This window comes from Trypanosoma cruzi, genomic scaffold (genome assembly GCF_000209065.1).
Source record: "Trypanosoma cruzi strain CL Brener 1047053516883 genomic scaffold, whole genome shotgun sequence".
Classification (NCBI taxonomy): Eukaryota; Euglenozoa; class Kinetoplastea; order Trypanosomatida; family Trypanosomatidae; genus Trypanosoma; species Trypanosoma cruzi.
In genome coordinates this window covers 40,255-58,060 of record NW_001849320.1, presented here as the reverse complement: position 1 = coordinate 58,060, position 17,806 = coordinate 40,255, and the positions used below count along the sequence as shown (strand labels likewise).

Below are 17,806 nucleotides of genomic sequence, written 5' to 3'. Positions count from 1 at the left end.
TCATCGCCTCCAGTCCTTGATGGTACATATGACTGTCTCAGAGTTCACGATGTAAATTCAGGTCGCCCGCGATAATCTCTTCGGGCACAAGCGGCAAACGATATTGATAAATGCGGATTATTGACCAATTGCTGTGGGAGGGTTGTAGAGATTCGCCACGCAAATGCTGCGACAACCCGGCGGAAATACACGGACAGCAATGGTCTCCAGGAGGTCAGTGCCAGGGAGCGACAGGCGCTCGCACGGTAGAGAGTGGCGCACCAGAACAGCAACACCACCACCGCGCCCAGTGAGGCCTGAAGGTAGTCATTATGGCCACATAATTTCGTCGCCACGTCACCACGGTTACTTATTTCCTGCAGAAGAACGGTGTCAGGTGGACGCTGCTCCAATCGCGCCGCAAATGCAATCTTTTTACGGACGAGAGGCCTGCAATGTTAAGCCGCCAAATATTGATGAAGCCATCCTCCTCGGGCCAGGGTTCTTGCGAACGTCACCGCCACGGGTGATATCAACGGAGTGACCGCTGCGAAACGGTCGTGCAGTTCTGACCGACAGTCTGCAGGCAGACCGCCCCACCTCCCCGCACCGGGCATGGCGTGGAACCTTCTCGGGGAATGAAGTCACCTTGGTCTCCGTCGTGCTCGCAGCAACGCCCTGCTGCGGAGTTCCTATACGCAACCAAAGCCCCAACACCGCGACAAGGCGCAACATCATCGCTGGGGACCGTGGGTAATTACGAAGAATAGCGGTGTTGACATTCCCACGTCAGCCGGGATTGGCATACTGCTCTCATCCCCGCGTTCCTCGAAGATAATAGAGAATGTCAGTACCAACGGTGGCACACGCCCATGCAGCCGCACGACGGAATCCCGCGCACTGCTCCCGGCCATGGAAAGGCTGAGTATCCATCGTATCCAGCACAGACACAAAAACCCTGCTTGTGGTTACAGACAGTCATTCCCTTCTAGCCGCCGTCACCAAGGGCCCGCTCAGTCATACCGACTGGACGGAGGATCGGCTCTGGCAGCGTCTCTTGTCACTGATGCGTGCCGGCTGGTCCGTGCAGCTGCACTTTTGCTACGAACATTGCGGAGTACATGCTAACGAGCCTGCAGATCAGCATGCGACGCAAACCACGGCAACCGGGCAACACACGGAACATGGAATAGCACCCATACAGCGCACGGACCTGCTGTCATGCATTAACACCCAGCTCACCAACAAGTGGCGTAGTACCATGCATCAGGACACCCACCACTACCTGCTTGGCGACCCCAGGCCATCAGATCCAGGCGGCAAGCACCTAATCACTCAGGAGGCCCTCGACCAACAGGAACGGATACACACTGCACGGGAAGGGTGCGGGGAATCCGAGCTCTGGGGTCGCCTGTACTGGACTGTGAGAGACTGCACGAACCAACGCCGTTTCCGCAACATCTCACCGGAACAGTCTGCTCTCATGCGCTCTAACGACGATCCCACCGCAGCGGGACGGAAGCTGTTCCCCCGACGACAAGGGAGGCCGACGCACCGCCTGTGGAGAGACGGCCCTCCACACAGCGTCGAAAGAAGAAATGCCCGCACTGTGACGCCACACTGGTGGGACACACGAACCACATCGGTCACTGTCGGTGCCTTCATCCGGAACGCCCTCCACCGCTTCCCGACATCCACCGCGATTGCTGCGACACGGTCCTCCTCACACAAAAAAAGCACCGCACAGCACAGAAATCGCCGCGCACAAAACCCAGACGCTACTCGGCACCGCAGCAGCAGTGCCAGGAGGCAATCACTGCTACCGCAGGATCAGCCAGCCTCCACAAGCGCAAAAATTGGCCCGCAGAAAACACTGCACCATCTGCTTCCGGAATGTACAGACGCTCTGGCTGTGCGCCAACGGCTGGGCATCAAGAAGGACCTTCGCACCGAAAGCTTCTCCCAATGGCAGCTGCCTCATAGCAGAAAACTCATGTCGCTGCTCGACCACCTCCTCGGCACCCTGATGACATCGTGTGGCTAGACATGTCGGTAAGAGCAGGGAAAAATAATAATAATGAGCATTCCCGCCACTATAGAGACGCGGTGCATCTTGCGATCCCGCTGGCGGCTCTCCTCTTCCACCGCTGTTTTTGCGCAAGAGGTCACCACAGTCATTTTTGTGGTTTGGTCGGCCTCGTGTTGTGCTCCGGGTTCTCCTCCTTCATCGCCCTGCTGTGCCTCCTTCGCCGTCCCTGGCACCTGTGACTGTCCCGTGACGGTTTGTTCCGAAGCCTGACTGCCCTGGGAGGTCCTCCCGCCACCAGCATGCACTCCACCCGCTGCCTGCTGAGATGCGTCGGAGCGTGGGGATGTTGTGCCTGCAGCGTGCCCTCCGCCCAAAGACCCCGGTCCATTTGCACTCATCCGAGCAGCAGACGCGCTGCCAGTGCCGGACGGATTGCAAGTGCCACTTCGCAGTGGGTCGCTTCTGGATTGGTCCTGCCTCGTCGGAGCAGTGAGTGCTCCTCCCGAGGTGGGATTGGGGTCCTCACCCGCGGTGTTTCCTCCACCCTCCTCGTCTTCCTGATTGCTATTGTCCTCAGAGTTCACATTCCCCCTTCGTCCAGAGCCACCGGCCACGGGTCCACCTTCCGCAGCCATCACCCGCGGGCAGCACACGCACCCCGTCGCAGCAGCCGTCACTCACACGCACCCCGTCGCAGCAGCCGTCACTCACACGCACGAGCAGCTGCACATCACTGCAGGGGCCAACAGGACGCAGAGCACACGGCCAGTCATCATCACAAACAGTGGAGTCGCCTAACGCTGCGGAGCCAACCTGCGATAGCACGAGACAAACAAAGGGAGACACAACCGCTACACCACGCACAGCAACAAATGGCAGCACCCCAGCAGCAGCGCACACACCACGAGACAGATGGAATCAGTACGATTGCAGAGCTCGCACACCGCACCGCAAACCACAAGTTAAAAAGCAATAAAAAACAATAATTAAAAAACAGAAATTAAAAAGAAAAACAAACCCAGGGCTCCAGTGCGCATGCTTGTGAGTGTGTCCGCGATGCGTTCAACGTGACGGATGTGGGGCACAGCGCGGAGCACACAGCACGACAGCAGAAGCAAGTGAAGCAAAACAAGATCATTATTTCCTCTTATTTAGTACAGTGAACCACAACACACGCGCACAAATCCCGCGGTTGAGTGCTGGCACGCACAGCCCGCACACACCTCTTCAGTCCAGAGTGGTGTACGCCAGCACGGATGCGGCGAGCACCAGCGGGGCACACACCCACGCAGAGCTGCTGAGGCTGCCGTCGATTTCGCGAAGACGTGACGGTGCGCGGGTGGTCGTAGTAGTTGGCGCCTCAGTAGTCGTAGTGCTTGGTGCCTTTGTTGTGGTCGTCGTCGTGGTCGTATTGGAAGACCCTTCAGGCACTGGCTGAGCGGTAGCTTCCTCTGAAACGCACACGGACGGGCAGCAGCACAGGGCAAGCACCAACAGGGCGCACAGCAGACGGCACGTCATCATCATCGTGAGTGTGGTCGTTCAGTGGTGTGGAGCTGATCTGCACAGTGAGGGGCATGGAGAGCAACAGGGGAGACGAGAGGTGCGGCAGACACACACAGAGGGCACACCACATGAGGAGAGGGCAGCAGCCAGGCATGCACCGTACGCCGCACACCACGCACGACACACACTCCAATCCACGGCAGCAGGCACACACACACACACAGCCCTGCCGCAACACCAACACACAGATGGAAGAGGGAGAAGCAAACAGGAGCGGCACACAAGGCTCCATCGCATGCACATGCGGCGAGAGCGGTCCGTCGTGTCGGCACCCCTCACGGAGGGTGCGCACACACACAAGAAGGTGCAGCGCACACAGCAACACAAAAGCAAAGTAACAGTAAAAAAGGAGATCCCCGCACACCACGCGGATTGTTGGTCCACGGGAAGTGCAGCCAATATTCACCACAAGCAGTTCATTTGCAGTGGGCCTTCGTCCATATTCATCGCAGACCACTTCATGCAGGCCGGCCACCACTGCAGCAGCAGACGCACACGTAAAAACAAGCGCAAGGAATGGAATAATGCAGGCAATCATTTATTTTTGTTTCTGTTTGGATGTTGGCGGATGTGTGCACATGTTTTGTTCGTTTGGGTTTTTTGCGGAGGACAAACCTTCATGCCTGGATCGTGTGTTTCAAGGATTTCCGCAAGGTGCGCAATTATTTATTGTTTTCTCTGGTGAATGTTTTTTGTGTGGGTGCAGCCAATAATTCAGTGTGTGTTGTTCCTGCCTTTCGCTGGTAAAGTGCTGCAATAGATGTTTGTGTTTCCCTTCGTTGCTGTGGCACCTGATTCCTCACCGTTTATTGCGGTGGAAATAAAAAACATGTGAGTGGGCTCCCACGCACCAGAACGCACCTTCGCTCCTATTTATTGCTGCATGGAAGGGCATGTGTGTTTGGTGGTGCCTCGACCATATATTTTGTGGGCGTACATTCCCCTGCAGGCTGAGGGCGGGATGACGCTCCGTCGCGGTGCACTTCCCTCGCATGCCGCCCACTGTGATTCATCATGCATCACCCCCTCACAGATTCCGTGGTGCCACACCGCTGATATTATTGCAGCCGCTGTGGCTCCGCATACTTCACGCATTTGATTGTGCCACAATACATCCGCTCGTGTGGCCGCCGCATCCAAACAGCGGTGCCCAACACCGTGAACGGCAGACCAAATCCTTGCATGTCCCAACGCAGTGGTGCTTGACTCTCAGCCAGGCGTCAGACAACAGGAGAGTCTTGTGCTGGCAGCACAGCACACGGAGCTGCAGTGAATGACTCGGGCGGCGACGCATCCATTCGTCGCAAAGCAGTGAAAAGGAGTCGGGCAAAATAATGCCGGCTGCACTCACGACACCACATCCACAGCCAAAGCATGCGACGTGATGTGTGTTTCACTGGTGCTGTGGAATGCCTGCAGACGACGTCACTAGTGGAGGCATGCCACCCATGATCAGCGGACAGACAATAATCGGCATGGGAGGCCACAAGAGGCAGCAACGACGCCAGCAGCAGCAGCAGCAGCAGCTCTCTCTCTGTCTCTCTCTCTCTGTTGCATCCGAGAAGTAAATATTCCACCAGCCACAGCCGGCTGTGCCATCGTGACACTCCATGCACGTCGTGGCTGCGTCAACACATCCTGCTCCCTGCAGCGCCTCAAAGATGCCTCACTCCGTCCACTGAGTGCATCGGTGTGGGCCGTGCCTGCGCTGCTCGTGAGGACCACAACGATGTGAGGGTCACCGAGTCGCAGCATGTTTGTTGTGACGTTGTTGCATGGCACACGCACACACACGCAGCGCCTGCATCCCTCCCTGTTGTGTCCGCCCTCCGCCGGAGTGGCCACACACACGGGCAGCAGCAAAATCACTTCACCCCCGACGATCCAAAATCAACACCGACATCCCTCGCGACGCAAAGATCTCAGTTGCCAGCACGGGCCTCATGCCGCTCTGCCATCGACGCTGAAACACGGCACAGTGCACGCACTTATTTCCCTCGTGTGCAGTCAGCCGTTTGCTTCACACATTCTTCGACGGAATGACGCCCACAAAAGCACGCCACAAAAGCCACCGTGATCGCACAAGCTCTTGCGATGAGCGTCGGTGTGTGCATGCATCCGCTGCTCACACGTGCTGGCAGGCAGCCTGCAGCCGGTGCCCTCGTGTCAGTTCATCGGCTCCAGCACAGGAAAAGAGAAAACGGCCTATTCCTCATGCACTTATTCCCACCAGCAGCACCAACACGCTGGTCACCAGCCGTCATTCCTCAGCACATCCAGGAATGCCGAAAAGTGACGTGGAACTGTCAGCCAGCAATGCCACAATCCCCGCACACATGTCGGCTCCACCAGAGAAGACACACAAATCACAAACAACACCCTCCACATGTCATCCGAACATCATTCCGACACACCGCGACACGCCAAACAGAAGTAGTCGTCACTCCAATGCCCCTCCTCACACAATCACATAGTCCATGCACCACGCACGGCAGCAGCCTACACGCAGTCAAACAAAAGTTCCTCGGATCAGTGTCCTCCACGTGCTGCGGTGGGAAGCAAAAAAAAGAGACGAGCCGCCAAACCCCAAAAGAGTGCCACGACCGGCCGCAAGTCAACGGAACGCAGCCACCGAAATGAATTCAGTCCTAATGCACTCAGCCTCCCACCTTCCCCACAAAAGCTGCAAAGATTGAAAACAAACGCACCGTCCAATAAACTCTTTGTGCAAAGCCAAAAGAAGCCGCAGTGCCTCCTGCTGCCCTCACAGTCCGTTGATGACGCCTGGATGCGGATGGTCACCCATCGGTACTTCCAAACGACGCCGCACACCTGCAACGCATCCTGCGCTCTGAGACATGCGGCCCCCACTATCACCAGAGACGCCCACGCACCGTCGGTACGCAACAAACCGTCAAGAAACGAAGGATACGTCAGACTGACAGCAAGACACCCGCCGACTGATCACAGCACAAACATCATCACAAGCAGAACCAAAAGCAATGCAGGCCGCAGAGTAACGTGAATCAAATGACGCATGGCGTATGTAAAAGAAAAAAACTCAGTGGCGCTACAAGAATACAAGAGGCTGGCACTCTCTCAACAATAAAGGAACAGTATAATAATGCACAAAAAGCAAACAATTTAGGCGTCCACCGTCAAAGCAAGCCAATAATTAAATAAAAAGTGTAATAGAATGGGTGCACTCAACCACAAAATCAAAAATGAAAAACAAAACAAAAAGCCGAAGCGTGGGACGACCAGCGCACACACTCTCATTACTCCCGTAAAGCAAAACACACACACAGAGGGAGAGAGAGAGAGGTCGCCCACTCAATGCAATGGAAAAAAAACAGAAACAGTTACGGTGCTCCGCCCATGCAGCCAGGCAGGACGGCAGCGGTGCGTGTCGTGCAAAAGAGAGCACCAACGGGCATGCATGGGTGTGCATGCATATATACAATGGGCACATTATTGTGTGTGCTTCGTGGGGTGAGGTGAGGGCGAGAGTCCATGCAAGGGGACACACACACAGAGAGTGAAGGACGAGTGTGTGTGCGGGCGGTGCACGGCTCTCTCTCCCTCACTCTTACGTAGTGAGCACCGCAGCAGCAGCCGCACACGCAACAACAACAAGAAGAAGCGAAAGAGGGGAGGTGGTGTGGGAGACCGCGGTGCTGCCGTCACTGTCGCCATGAGAAGCTGCGTCATTTTTTTTGTTGTTTGTGGTTGGCGCTGCTGTGGATCCTGCACTCTGAGGTACCGTATCATAGTTTTTGGCTGATGCAGCTTCACCATCGGAATTCGTGCCGGGTGACGTGGCGCCTTCAATGGATTGTCGGTTCGGATGATTGCTGGTTGGAGTGCCTTTTGTGCCAGTGTCAGACCGCACGGCTGTAGTTATCGTGGTGCTGTTGTCGCTGCCGCCAGAAACGGTTGTGCCAAGTGTGTTACGGGCGGTGGCTGCTGGTATTGCTTGCGATTGGCTGCCAGCAACAGTTTCATGTTCCGCTCCTTCTTGCAGTAGTGCTTTACCGGATCGTTCGTTATTGTTGGAAATGTCCTCCGCAGCGCGCCCTTTTCCTAGAGTAGAAGTCGGACCATTTCCAGTTGTAGAAGTGGATGAAGAATTTGTTTGTTGTTGACTGACAGCTGGTATATCTTGTGTGACACCTGCGCCAGTTGCGGCTTTATCCTCCGGTGAGTCCTCTTCGGTGTCCCCTTTAGGTGTTGTTTCTCGCCCCACCACTGGCGTCAGTGCCGCTGTTGATGCTGCTTGTTCCACTGTGCCTTCCTGCTCCTTCGCCCCTCGGTCTGCTGCTGGTGGATGGCTGTCGCTCGTGGAAGATCCGCCCAATTGTTCTTCATTCACGGTTGTTATTACTTCACCCTCCGCAGTTGCAGCATCATCACCACAAACACCACCACCATTTTCTAATTCTGTTTTTGCGTTGGGCGACTGTTCTGGCGCACTGAGATCGCTTTTCCCTCCTGCTCCCGCATCAGTGTGGTGCGAAACTTGAGGCACTAATTCATGCTGATCCCGTACGACTTCATGCCCCTCTTTTGCAAGAGTTAAGGCATCCTTAGATTCAGTTAAACCCACACCATCACCAACACCGGGAAGTGAAGGTTTGCCACCCGTAGGAGCAGAACCCGGCAAGTGACTTCCACCGCTCACAGAGCTTCCATCAGTGCCAACTCCATTATCACCATGACCCCCAACTGGGGAAGGTTGACCAACACTCCCAACAACACCTTGGCCGGAATTCTCACGATCATCCCCGGAATCTGCCGACACCAAAGAAAACCCGCACCACAGCACGCAGAGGGCACACACCAGCAGCACACGGCCAGTCATCATCATCGCCATCACTCCTGTCACTTGCCTGTGGCCTTCAGCAAAAGTAACACCACGTCAACAGAGAGGGAAGCAAAAAAATAGACACGGCCGCTACACCACGCACAGCAACAAATGGCAGCACCCCAGCAGCAGCGCACACACCACGAGACAGATGGAATCAGTACGATTGCAGAGCTCGCACACCGCACCGCAAACCACAAGTTTAAAAAGCAATAAAAAACAACAATTAAAAAGCAATAATTAAAAAAAAGAAAAGAAAAACAAACCCAGGGCTCCAGTGCGCATGCTTGTGAGTGTCTCCGCGATGCGTTCAACGTGACGGATGCGGGGCACAACGCGGAGCACACAGCACGGCAGCGGAAGCAAGTGAAGCAAAACAAGATCATTATTTTCTCTTATTTAGTAAATCGGACAACAACGCACGCGCACAAATCCCCGCGGTTAAGTGCTGACACGCACAGCCCGCACACACCTCTTCAACCCACAGCGGTGTACGCCAGCGCGGATGCGGCGAGCACCAGCGGGGCACAGACCCACGCAGAGCTGCTGAGGCTGCCGTCCATTTCGCGAAGACGTGACGGTGCGCTGGTGGTCGTAGTAGTGGCTGGCGCCTCTGTAGTCGTAGTACTTGGTGCCTCTGTTGTAGTGGTGGTGGTCGTGGTCGTGGTTGGTGGCTTTGTCGTCGTGGTCGTTGTCTGAGCAAAAGCTTCAGACTCCATATTTTTTTGTTCTGAGGATGTACTCGTGCGACTTTGTTGCTCCTTCGTACCCTCTGCCTGTACCGTATTTTTTTCGTCATCTGGTTGTCGTTCCAAAGCAGACAAACGTGTTTCATCTCTGTCAAGCATTCCCACTTCCGCAGAGGAACCCAAGCCTGGCGACCCTGCCTGAGCGGCCCCCTTAACTGTTACAACTTTTGCAGTGGAAGAATGACTACCGACGCTATCGTGAGTATCAACCGACATAGCAGTTGGTGGCTTTGGTGGAGGAGGCTGTATGCCGCTCTCTTTTTCTTGAGCACGATTTTCATTATCCTTCAACTGGGTCTCTGTCACGCACACGGACGGGCAGCAGCACAGGGCAAGCACCAACAGGGCGCACAGCAGACGGCACGTCATCATCATCGTGAGTGTGGTCGTTCAGTGGTGTGGAGCTGATCTGCACAGTGAGGGAAATGGAGAGCAACAGGGGAGACGAGAGGTGCGGCAGACACACACAGAGGGCACACCACATGAGGAGAGGGCAGCAGCCAGGCATGCACCGTACGCCGCACACCACGCACGACACACACTCCAATCCACGGCAGCAGGCACACACACACACAGCCCTGCCGCAACACCAACACACAGATGGAAGAGGGAGAAGAAAACAGGAGCGGCACACAAGGCTCCATCGCATGTACATGCGGCGAGAGCGGTCCGTCGTGTCGGCACCCCTCACGGAGGGTGCGCACACACAATAAGGTGCAGCGCACACAGCAACACAAAAGCAAAGTAACAATACAAAAAGGAGATCCCGGCACACCACGCGGATTGTTGTTCCACGGGAAGTGCAGCCAATATTCACCACAAGCAGTTCAGTTGCAGTGGGCCTTCGTCCACATTCATCGCACTCAATTTCATGCAGGCCCGGCCACCACCGCAACAGGAGCTGCTGCACGCGCAACAAGAAACAAAAAAGGGAGGTGGTGTGGGAGACTACGGTGCTGCTGTCACTGCCGCCATGCGAAGCTGTGTTTATGTTGTTAGTGGCGGTGGCGATGTCCCTCTTGAACCCCTCACTGTGGGCTGCGGGGTAACTTTGCCGGCTGATGTGCCTTCGGTTTTGTTGTTGCATTCTTCTTCTCCACTTCTTCTGTGGAGGGTCCGGCGTCCTCTCCGTTCAGGTGGCTCGCATTATGATTGGTCGTGGTGGTGCTGGCGGCGGCGTTAAACTCTGCAGCTGGAAGAAATGCGGTGCAGTTGTCAGCCTCGGCAGCAGGCGCTTTGTCCTCACGCCGGTACGTTTCTGTTTTCTCTGCAGCGTCAGAAAGTGGAGGCTGTTTGAAAATCTCCTGCACGGTGCATTCCTCTTTCCAATCTAATGCAGCAAAGCCGCCATTTGAAAAAGACGATGACTGCGATGACCTCTCGTGAATGGGAGATGGTGCATGCTGCACGGTGTCTTGGTGTGCTGCAACTTCCTTCCTTTCTGCCTCATCTCCACCAGCTGCTTCTACTGCAACTTCTCCTCCCGATTCTCCTTGTGGTGCATCATCCGGTACCTGTGCAAAAGTTGTGTTTGAACCCGCATCGTGTTTTGGCGCTACCTTAGCCATTCCCTGGCAATGAAACTTCATGTCGGCTGTCAGACCCTTCTGCCCCTTGCGGCGGTTCCTGCCCCTGCTGTTTGTCTTATTTGTTCGCCCGGTACTGCGGCTGGTTTTGTTGGTTGTGATCCTTTTCGCCCCCCAATGGCAGGCTGTGTTGGGGGCTGGGCTCCTCCCTCTGTCCCACCGCCCCCGATGACTCAGCGACTTTCAACTTTTCATCCTGAGCGGATTCGTTTTCCCGACTGCCGGTGGCGCGACTGCCATCCGAAGAGGGCAATGCTCGCTCCTTTTGGGGCACGAGTTCCAGGCGCCCCACAGTGACAGGAGCCATCAGCATCTGAGCCTTGCCTTTTGAACCATTCACAGTTGACTCCTCCCGCTGTCCAGCACCACTCAATGCGTCGTGTGACTCCGACACATTCGTTTTCATTTCGGGCGGCAAATAACGCCATCCCGCTGATCCTCCACATACTGCCGGTGCCGCTGGTGGCGCTCCGCCTTGTCTTCTCCTCGTTCTAACGGCAGGCGATCTACGCGGCTGGTGACGCATCTCGTTGAGTGTTCATTGGATTGCAGCACACACCCTTATCCTCAGCGGTGTCAGCAGCAACGGCAATCCCTTGGCGCCTCCAACGACGACGGCCATCCAATTACGCACACACTCCTCCACGGCGGACGCATTCGCCCTGCCTCCCTGTCCTTCTGCTGCCATCCATCGCGCACTCCCTCCGCAGCTGAGCACGTCACAGCAGGAGCTAATACTCACACGTACCGCTATCGCCACCACAGCACGCAGAGGGCACACACCAGCAGCACACGGCCAGTCATCATCGCCATCACTCCTGTCACTTGTGTGTAGCCTTCACCAAAAGTAACTCCACGTCAACAGAGTGAAAAGCAGAAAGATAGACACGGCCGCTACACCACGCACAGCAACAAATGGCAGCACCCCAGCAGCAGCGCACACACCACGAGTCAGATGGAGTCAGTACGATTGCAGAGCTCGCACACCGCACCGCAAACCACAAGCTTAAAAGCAATAAAAAGCAATAATTAAAAAAGAAAAATTAAAAAAGAAAAACAAACCCAGGGCTCCAGTGCGCATGCATATGAGTGTGTCCGCGATGCGTTCAACGTGACGGATGCGGGGCACAACGCGGAGCACACAGCACGGCAGCAGAAGCAAGTGAAGCAAAAAAAGATCATTATTTTCTCTTATTTTATACAGTGAAACACAACACACGCGCACAAATCCCCGCGGTTGAGTGCTGGCACGCACAGCCCGCACACACCTCTTCAGCCCACAGCGGTGTACGCCAGCGCGGATGTGGCGAGCACCAGCGGGGCACACACCCACGCAGAGCTGCTGAGGCTGCCGTCGATTTCGCGAAGACGTGACGGTGCGCGGGTGGTCGACACAGCTGGCGCCTCTGTAGTCGTAGTACTTGGTGCATGTGTTGTAGTGGTCGCCGTTGTTGGGGCCTGTGTTGTAGTCGTCGTTGTCGTTGTGGTCGTCGCGGCAGCATCTTTGGCCTCACGAGCTGCTTTATCTGCGGATGTATTATTGCCACTTTGTCTTCCTGTCCTACCGTCCTTGCCTTCTGCCTGTAAATTATTGGTCACGACATTTGAGTGCGCTTCCCCAGCGGTCACACCTGGTCCTTCTCCGTCAACGTTTCCCTGATCCGGAACGGAACCCGTACTTGACGATCCTGGCTGACCGGCGGTCCCCTTTGATGCTCCCCCTGTTGCAGGGGTCGATTGACTGGGGGCGCTTCCATTAGCTCCAGGATTAATTGATGTCGGTGTTCTGGTTGTCTGGGAAGAAGCGACAGCTTTCGCTGCAGCGAAGACGGACGGGCAGCAGCAGCACAGGGCAAGCACCAACAGGGCGCACAGCAGACGGCACGTCATCATCGTCGTGAGTGTGGTCGTTCAGTGGTGTGGAGCTGACCTGCACAGTGAGGGACATGGAGAGCAACAGGGGAGACGAGAGGTGCAGCAGACACACGCAGAGGGCACACCACATGAGGAGAGGGCAGCAGCCAGGCATGCACCGTACGCCGCACACCACGCACGACACACACTCCAATCCACGGCAGCAGGCACACACACACACAGCCCTGCCGCAACACCAACACACAGATGGAAGAGGGAGAAGCAAACAGGAGCGGCACACAAGGCTCCACCGCATGCACATGCGGCGAGAGCGGCCCGTCGTGTCGGCACCCCTCACGGAGGGTGCGCACACACACAAGAAGGTGCAGCGTACACAGCAGCACAAAAGCATAGTAACAATACAAAAGGAGATCCCGGCACACCACGCGGATTGTTGGTCCACGGGAAGTGCAGCCAATATTCATCACAAAGCAGCTTGTTATCTTGTTTTGGTTGTATGCTGCTACAATAACGAGTGAGTAGCGCAAGGGCCGTCCGTACAAAAGTGGCAATTATTCCGTCGTGCGGGCTGGGGCAGTCACACACAGTCGGAGTCCCAGTTCCCAACGACGAGGGCATTCCCGCAGTGGATGAGGCGGAGTCTCCCGTGGTCCGTCGGGGATCAGCAGCCCGTGGCGTCCGTGATGAGGCGGTGGCGGAAGAGCCTGGTCCATCTCGAGTACCCGCGTTTGTGCTTTCTGCGTGTCTTGCCTGCTGGCATGCTTGGCAACTTCGGTGGCGACCTGCGCGCGAGGCGCCTGTTAGGAAGACGGTGGCGCCATTGTGGCATCCGCATGGGAGGCCCTCGCAAACTATTATAACGCCAGGCTGAGCACGTCCGGCATGTGCCCTCATACTGTGGACGGACAAGCGCACTCTGCCGCAGGTTGGGCAGGAGGACGTCAATCCGCCGCTCGCTGGTCGACAAGGAGTCGCGGTGCTCACGTCGGGAAGAGGTTCCGGCGGAGGCAGAGGCGGGCCGGTCACCGCAGTCAGGGAGGGACGGCACCACCGACACAGAGGGTTCCTTGTGATCCGCAGGGCACGTGCAGGCCTGTCGAAGAGTGGGCAGGAGTCGCATCGCGCCTGTGCGCAGTGCCGCCACTCGGGGACCGATGTCCGGGACAACACCAGGAATAGAGTTCCGCCACTCCGACGGGCGCCTGTCACGCGGTGTGCGCGCCTTCCTTTTCCTCCTGGGCATCCTTCCAGTGCCGTCGCTTCACTGCAGTGAGGAAGTCCACGTGCCAGGCAGTGACGCAGTCCTGCGAGAGGAATCGTGCAATCGTGGCTTGTTTGTCAGCGGTCTCACCGCGTGGAATACCGCAGTGTGAGGGGAAAATATAAAATCCACAGGGTGACCTCGCTTCACCAAGGAAAGCAGCATAATCCAAATTTACTCAGTAACGCGGTCTCGCACGGTCGGTGGGCAACGCGGGGTGCCTCCATTGCCGAGAGGGAGTCCGTTTCCTCCAGCATTCGTGTGGGCGATTGGGATGTTCCCAGACAAGGAGGTATGAGATGTCTAAAAACATTTTCGATCGCAAGGCAGTCTGCCCTATATGAGCATGCGAGGCTGCCAGCTGCTGCACGATGTACCTCCACAGGGAGATCATTTGTCGTGGTGGAGTCATATAATAGCGCAGCGGATCGGGATGCGAGTGCAGCGAGAGACGAAGGACCGTCCGTCCACAATTCAAAATCACAATCCCCCAAAGAGGAGTGAGTAGAATAAAAAGCCGTGCGCCTGACATCGTCAGAGGCGTCTTCGGCAAACAGTGGCTGATAAAATCTCACGTCGTTGCAGATCACAGTGTCCCAGGAAAAACTCGATGTTGGGCAAGAGGCGCGCGAATGTGGTTGTGGGTTGTCCCAATAATGTCACAGACGCGTAGCAATCCATTAATAACAGCATCTCTCGGAGGCGGATTGATGTCGGCGCTTTCCCATGCATGGACGGCGGCATAGGTTCCGAGTAGATAAGGGAACACAAATCCTCGTGATCATGGAGGCGTATATAGCGTTCGTATTGTGTGAGTGCACGACGCCAGAGTACCTTCCGGAGCGGAAGAATATTGGCCTCCAAATAGACAGATGTGTCTTCCGTAGATGCGCTCAGGCAAAGAATGTTTTGCTACCGTCGCGGTACCGTACTTCCATATTATGGAGGTGAGTGGGGGCGAGTCACGGGACAATTGCCTCGCCACTATGAAATAGCACACTATGAACGTATCCAATCAAAAAGGATCGCATGGTGTGATGGGACGCGTCCGCCTCTGCGACCAGACGCAGCTGATAGCGGCGTGGCATGGTCCTCTTTGCAGCGGTGGAAGCATGCGTAACAGAATTGAGAAGTTGATCGAGCGTGGTGCCCAGTAAGCGCACTGGGCGTGACTGAATACGCAGGTTCCCGCTAACAAGATGGAGATCGACCATGTCCTCGTCAGATCGTGTGTGTGTGAAGAGATGTGGAATAGAGCAGCTTCGCTCTTAGCGACGTTGATTTTTAGGCAGTGCTCGGCAGCCCATGTGGCCACAAGAGACAAGAGCGGTCGCATTGCCGCAGCACAGGCATGGATGTCTGCACACAAGGCAACAAGCGTGTGTTCGTCAGCTTACATGAATGCGGAGGCAGAATAGATGCTGCCCAGGCGGCGCAGCAGATCATCCACACAGTAGAGGGAGAGTTGGGGTCCCGGGACGCCGCCTTGCGGTGCTCCAGCTGAGGCGAGTTGCTTCCGGGAGTGCTGTTCACAAGTGCATACCCCAACATAGCGGCCCCGCAGGTAGTTGTGCAGCCAGCGTTTGGTTCGAGGCCAAGGCGCGGAAGTCTGTCAAGCATGCAGAATAACTTCCCATGGTCAGTGGTGTCGAACGCAGTCGGAAAATCAATCGAGACCACGAGCGATGGCGACGAGGGCGTCGTGTGGGGGCGTCGTCTCCAGGGCGCTCATGCTCCACAATGCCAAACTCATTCAGTCCACGAGTAATTTGTCGATAACAAGTGCCACCACGTCCGACGTAGAACGCGGAGGTGCAAATCCGAAATTGACGTGGGTGGTGCGGCAATAACGCTGACAGACGGCGGTGAGTCATTCCTTCGGCTAACTTTAGTAAAACAGAGAGTATCGTGATAGTTCTGTAGCTCTCTGGGCGGCATGAATCCTTCCCAGGCCCGGGGATAGGAATAGCGTCTCCCATTTTCCAGGAGCCAGGGAGGCTGCCGTTTGCGAAGGAGTTGTGGATCATCGTTCTAAGTGTGCCACGCGCAACGGGCACGAGACGGTGCAGGAATTCATTCAACATGTCGTCGGGGCCAGGGGCTGAGCCAAGCAAAGAGTCGCGGATGGTCACGTCAAGTACATACGGCGGGAAAGGCCGATCCATTTCCCAGCCACCAGGAACCAAAGGAGTGCAGCGAGCAGCAGCAGCAGTATAAGGCCGTATGGCACGTGAAACCGCACAAAATGACGGACATGCAGATTTGCCTGTTGCCGAGGCAGGGCGCATACGCGGCCAAGTTCAGTGCGGAGCACAACCGATTCCAGAGGATGAGGATGCGGCGCCGCCACGCCGTGAAGATATCGCCACCTCGGGCTGGGTGAGGCTCCAAGTCTTTTCGCGCGGGCTTCCAGAAACACAGCGGAGCAACGGCGCAAGGCTTGATTTCGCTCCTCCTTTTTTCGGGTACATTCGACTCAAAGTAGGCTGTCTCCAGGTGAGGCAATGTGTGTGCTTCGTGTGCTGCTTCGGCGGCGGACTCGGCCTGTTCCATTTCGTGTGTCCATGTCTTTTTGGAGCTGTCACGGCTGCCGCGCGGGATATGGCGCTCAGCTGCTCGTAAGATGCCTCCGCGAGGATCCAACCATGTGGACGCGGTGGCAAGGAGGGTTTCACACAACGATGTAAAAGCATGCCAATCCGCTTTACGCAGGGCAAAGGTGGCTTTCTTCCGTCAAGGCAGCGTGTTTGCTAGTCGTGGAGTGCCATCGTCCATCTCTACCAAGTAAGATATTCAGCAGTGGTCCGAGTCCATGTAAGGGGCGAATGTCCAGTGGGAGATGCGTAGGGCGCAATACGCAGTCACGTCAGGGGACGAGGCATTACGATGTGTGATCCGTGTTGCCTGTGTCGGGTAATTTGCCAGCCCAAAATCCATATCGATTAGAACAGCGGCGAAATTATCGCCTCCAGTCCTTGATGGTGTATATGACTGTCCCAGAGTTCACGATGCAAATTCAGATCACCCGCGATAATCTCTTCGGGCACAAGCGGCAAACGATATTGATAAATGCGGATTATTGACCAATTGCTGTGGGAGGGTTGTAGAGATTCGCCACGCAAATGCTGCGACGGCCCGGCGGAAATACACGGACAGCAATGGTCTCCAGGAGGTCAGTGCCAGGGAGCGACAGGCGCTCGCACGGTAGAGAGTGGCGCACCAGAACGGCAGCGCCACCACCGCGCCCAGTGCGGCCTGAAGGCAGTCATTATAGCCACATAATTTCGTCGCCACGCCACCACGGTTACTTGTTTCCTGGAGAAGAATGATGTCAGGTGGACGCTGCTCCAATCGCGCAGCAAATGCAATATTTTTCACGGACGAGAGGCCTGCAATGTTGAGCTGCCAAATATTGATGAAGCCATCCTCCTCGGGCAGGGTTCTTGTGAACGTCACTGCCACGGGCGATATCAACGGAGTGACCGCTGCGAAACGGTCGTGCAGTTCTGTCCGACAGTCTGCAGGCAGACCGCCTCACCTCCCCGCACCGGGCATGGCGTGGAACCTTCTCGAGGGGTGAAGTCGCCTTGGTCTCCGTCGTGCTCGCAGCAACGCCCTGCTGCGGAGTTCCTATACGCAACCAAAGCCCAACGCCGCGACAAGGTGCAACGTCATCGCTGGGGACCGTGGATACTTACGAAGAATAGCGGTGTCGGCATTCCCAAGTCAGCCGGGATTGGCATACTGCTCTCATCCCCGCATTCCTCGGAGATAATAGAGAAGGTCAGTACCAACGGTGGCACACGCCCATGCAGCCGCACGACGGAGTCCCGTGCACTGCTCCCGGCCATGGAAAGGCTGAGTGACCATCGTATCCAGCACAGACAAAAACCCTGC

General features: G+C 56.1%; 7 protein-coding genes across 7 annotated transcripts, besides 14 other annotated features; all 7 read right to left on the bottom strand.

The window, feature by feature from the left end:
- Positions 1-6,591: a sequence feature (areas not merged during assembly with more than two copies in the genome that could not be assigned to a particular haplotype).
- On the bottom strand, positions 2,020-2,643 carry Tc00.1047053510807.60 (uncharacterized protein; the record flags this gene model as incomplete). Its single annotated transcript, XM_803896.1, has 1 exon — positions 2,020-2,643. The coding sequence occupies one exon, from the start codon at positions 2,641-2,643 to the stop codon at positions 2,020-2,022; it is 624 nt and encodes a 207-aa protein (XP_808989.1).
- Tc00.1047053510807.55 (mucin TcMUCII, putative) lies at positions 3,236-3,535 on the bottom strand (the record flags this gene model as incomplete). The annotated part of the gene is made up of 1 exon (XM_803897.1): positions 3,236-3,535. One exon carries the CDS (start codon positions 3,533-3,535, stop codon positions 3,236-3,238), a length of 300 nt encoding a protein of 99 aa, XP_808990.1.
- Positions 5,080-5,101: a microsatellite.
- Positions 5,101-5,124: a microsatellite.
- Positions 6,592-7,377: a sequence feature (heterozygous, Esmeraldo-like haplotype).
- Tc00.1047053510807.50 (mucin-associated surface protein (MASP), putative) lies at positions 7,164-8,447 on the bottom strand (the record flags this gene model as incomplete). Its single annotated transcript, XM_803895.1, has 1 exon — positions 7,164-8,447. One exon carries the CDS (start codon positions 8,445-8,447, stop codon positions 7,164-7,166), a length of 1,284 nt encoding a protein of 427 aa, XP_808988.1.
- Positions 7,378-8,744: a sequence feature (areas not merged during assembly with more than two copies in the genome that could not be assigned to a particular haplotype).
- Positions 8,643-8,703: a sequence feature (T-rich).
- Positions 8,745-10,013: a sequence feature (heterozygous, non-Esmeraldo-like haplotype).
- On the bottom strand, positions 8,915-9,562 carry Tc00.1047053510807.40 (mucin TcMUCII, putative; the record flags this gene model as incomplete). Its single annotated transcript, XM_803894.1, has 1 exon — positions 8,915-9,562. One exon carries the CDS (start codon positions 9,560-9,562, stop codon positions 8,915-8,917), a length of 648 nt encoding a protein of 215 aa, XP_808987.1.
- Positions 9,027-9,134: a microsatellite.
- Positions 10,014-11,781: a sequence feature (areas not merged during assembly with more than two copies in the genome that could not be assigned to a particular haplotype).
- Positions 10,216-10,776, bottom strand: Tc00.1047053510807.30 (uncharacterized protein; the record flags this gene model as incomplete). The annotated part of the gene is made up of 1 exon (XM_803893.1): positions 10,216-10,776. One exon carries the CDS (start codon positions 10,774-10,776, stop codon positions 10,216-10,218), a length of 561 nt encoding a protein of 186 aa, XP_808986.1.
- Tc00.1047053510807.20 (uncharacterized protein) lies at positions 10,832-11,299 on the bottom strand (the record flags this gene model as incomplete). Its single annotated transcript, XM_803892.1, has 1 exon — positions 10,832-11,299. One exon carries the CDS (start codon positions 11,297-11,299, stop codon positions 10,832-10,834), a length of 468 nt encoding a protein of 155 aa, XP_808985.1.
- Positions 11,782-11,971: a sequence feature (haploid, Esmeraldo-like haplotype).
- Positions 11,972-12,941: a sequence feature (heterozygous, Esmeraldo-like haplotype).
- On the bottom strand, positions 12,046-12,666 carry Tc00.1047053510807.10 (mucin TcMUCII, putative; the record flags this gene model as incomplete). The annotated part of the gene is made up of 1 exon (XM_803891.1): positions 12,046-12,666. One exon carries the CDS (start codon positions 12,664-12,666, stop codon positions 12,046-12,048), a length of 621 nt encoding a protein of 206 aa, XP_808984.1.
- Positions 12,206-12,266: a microsatellite.
- Positions 12,942-12,959: a sequence feature (haploid, Esmeraldo-like haplotype).
- Positions 12,960-17,806: a sequence feature (areas not merged during assembly with more than two copies in the genome that could not be assigned to a particular haplotype).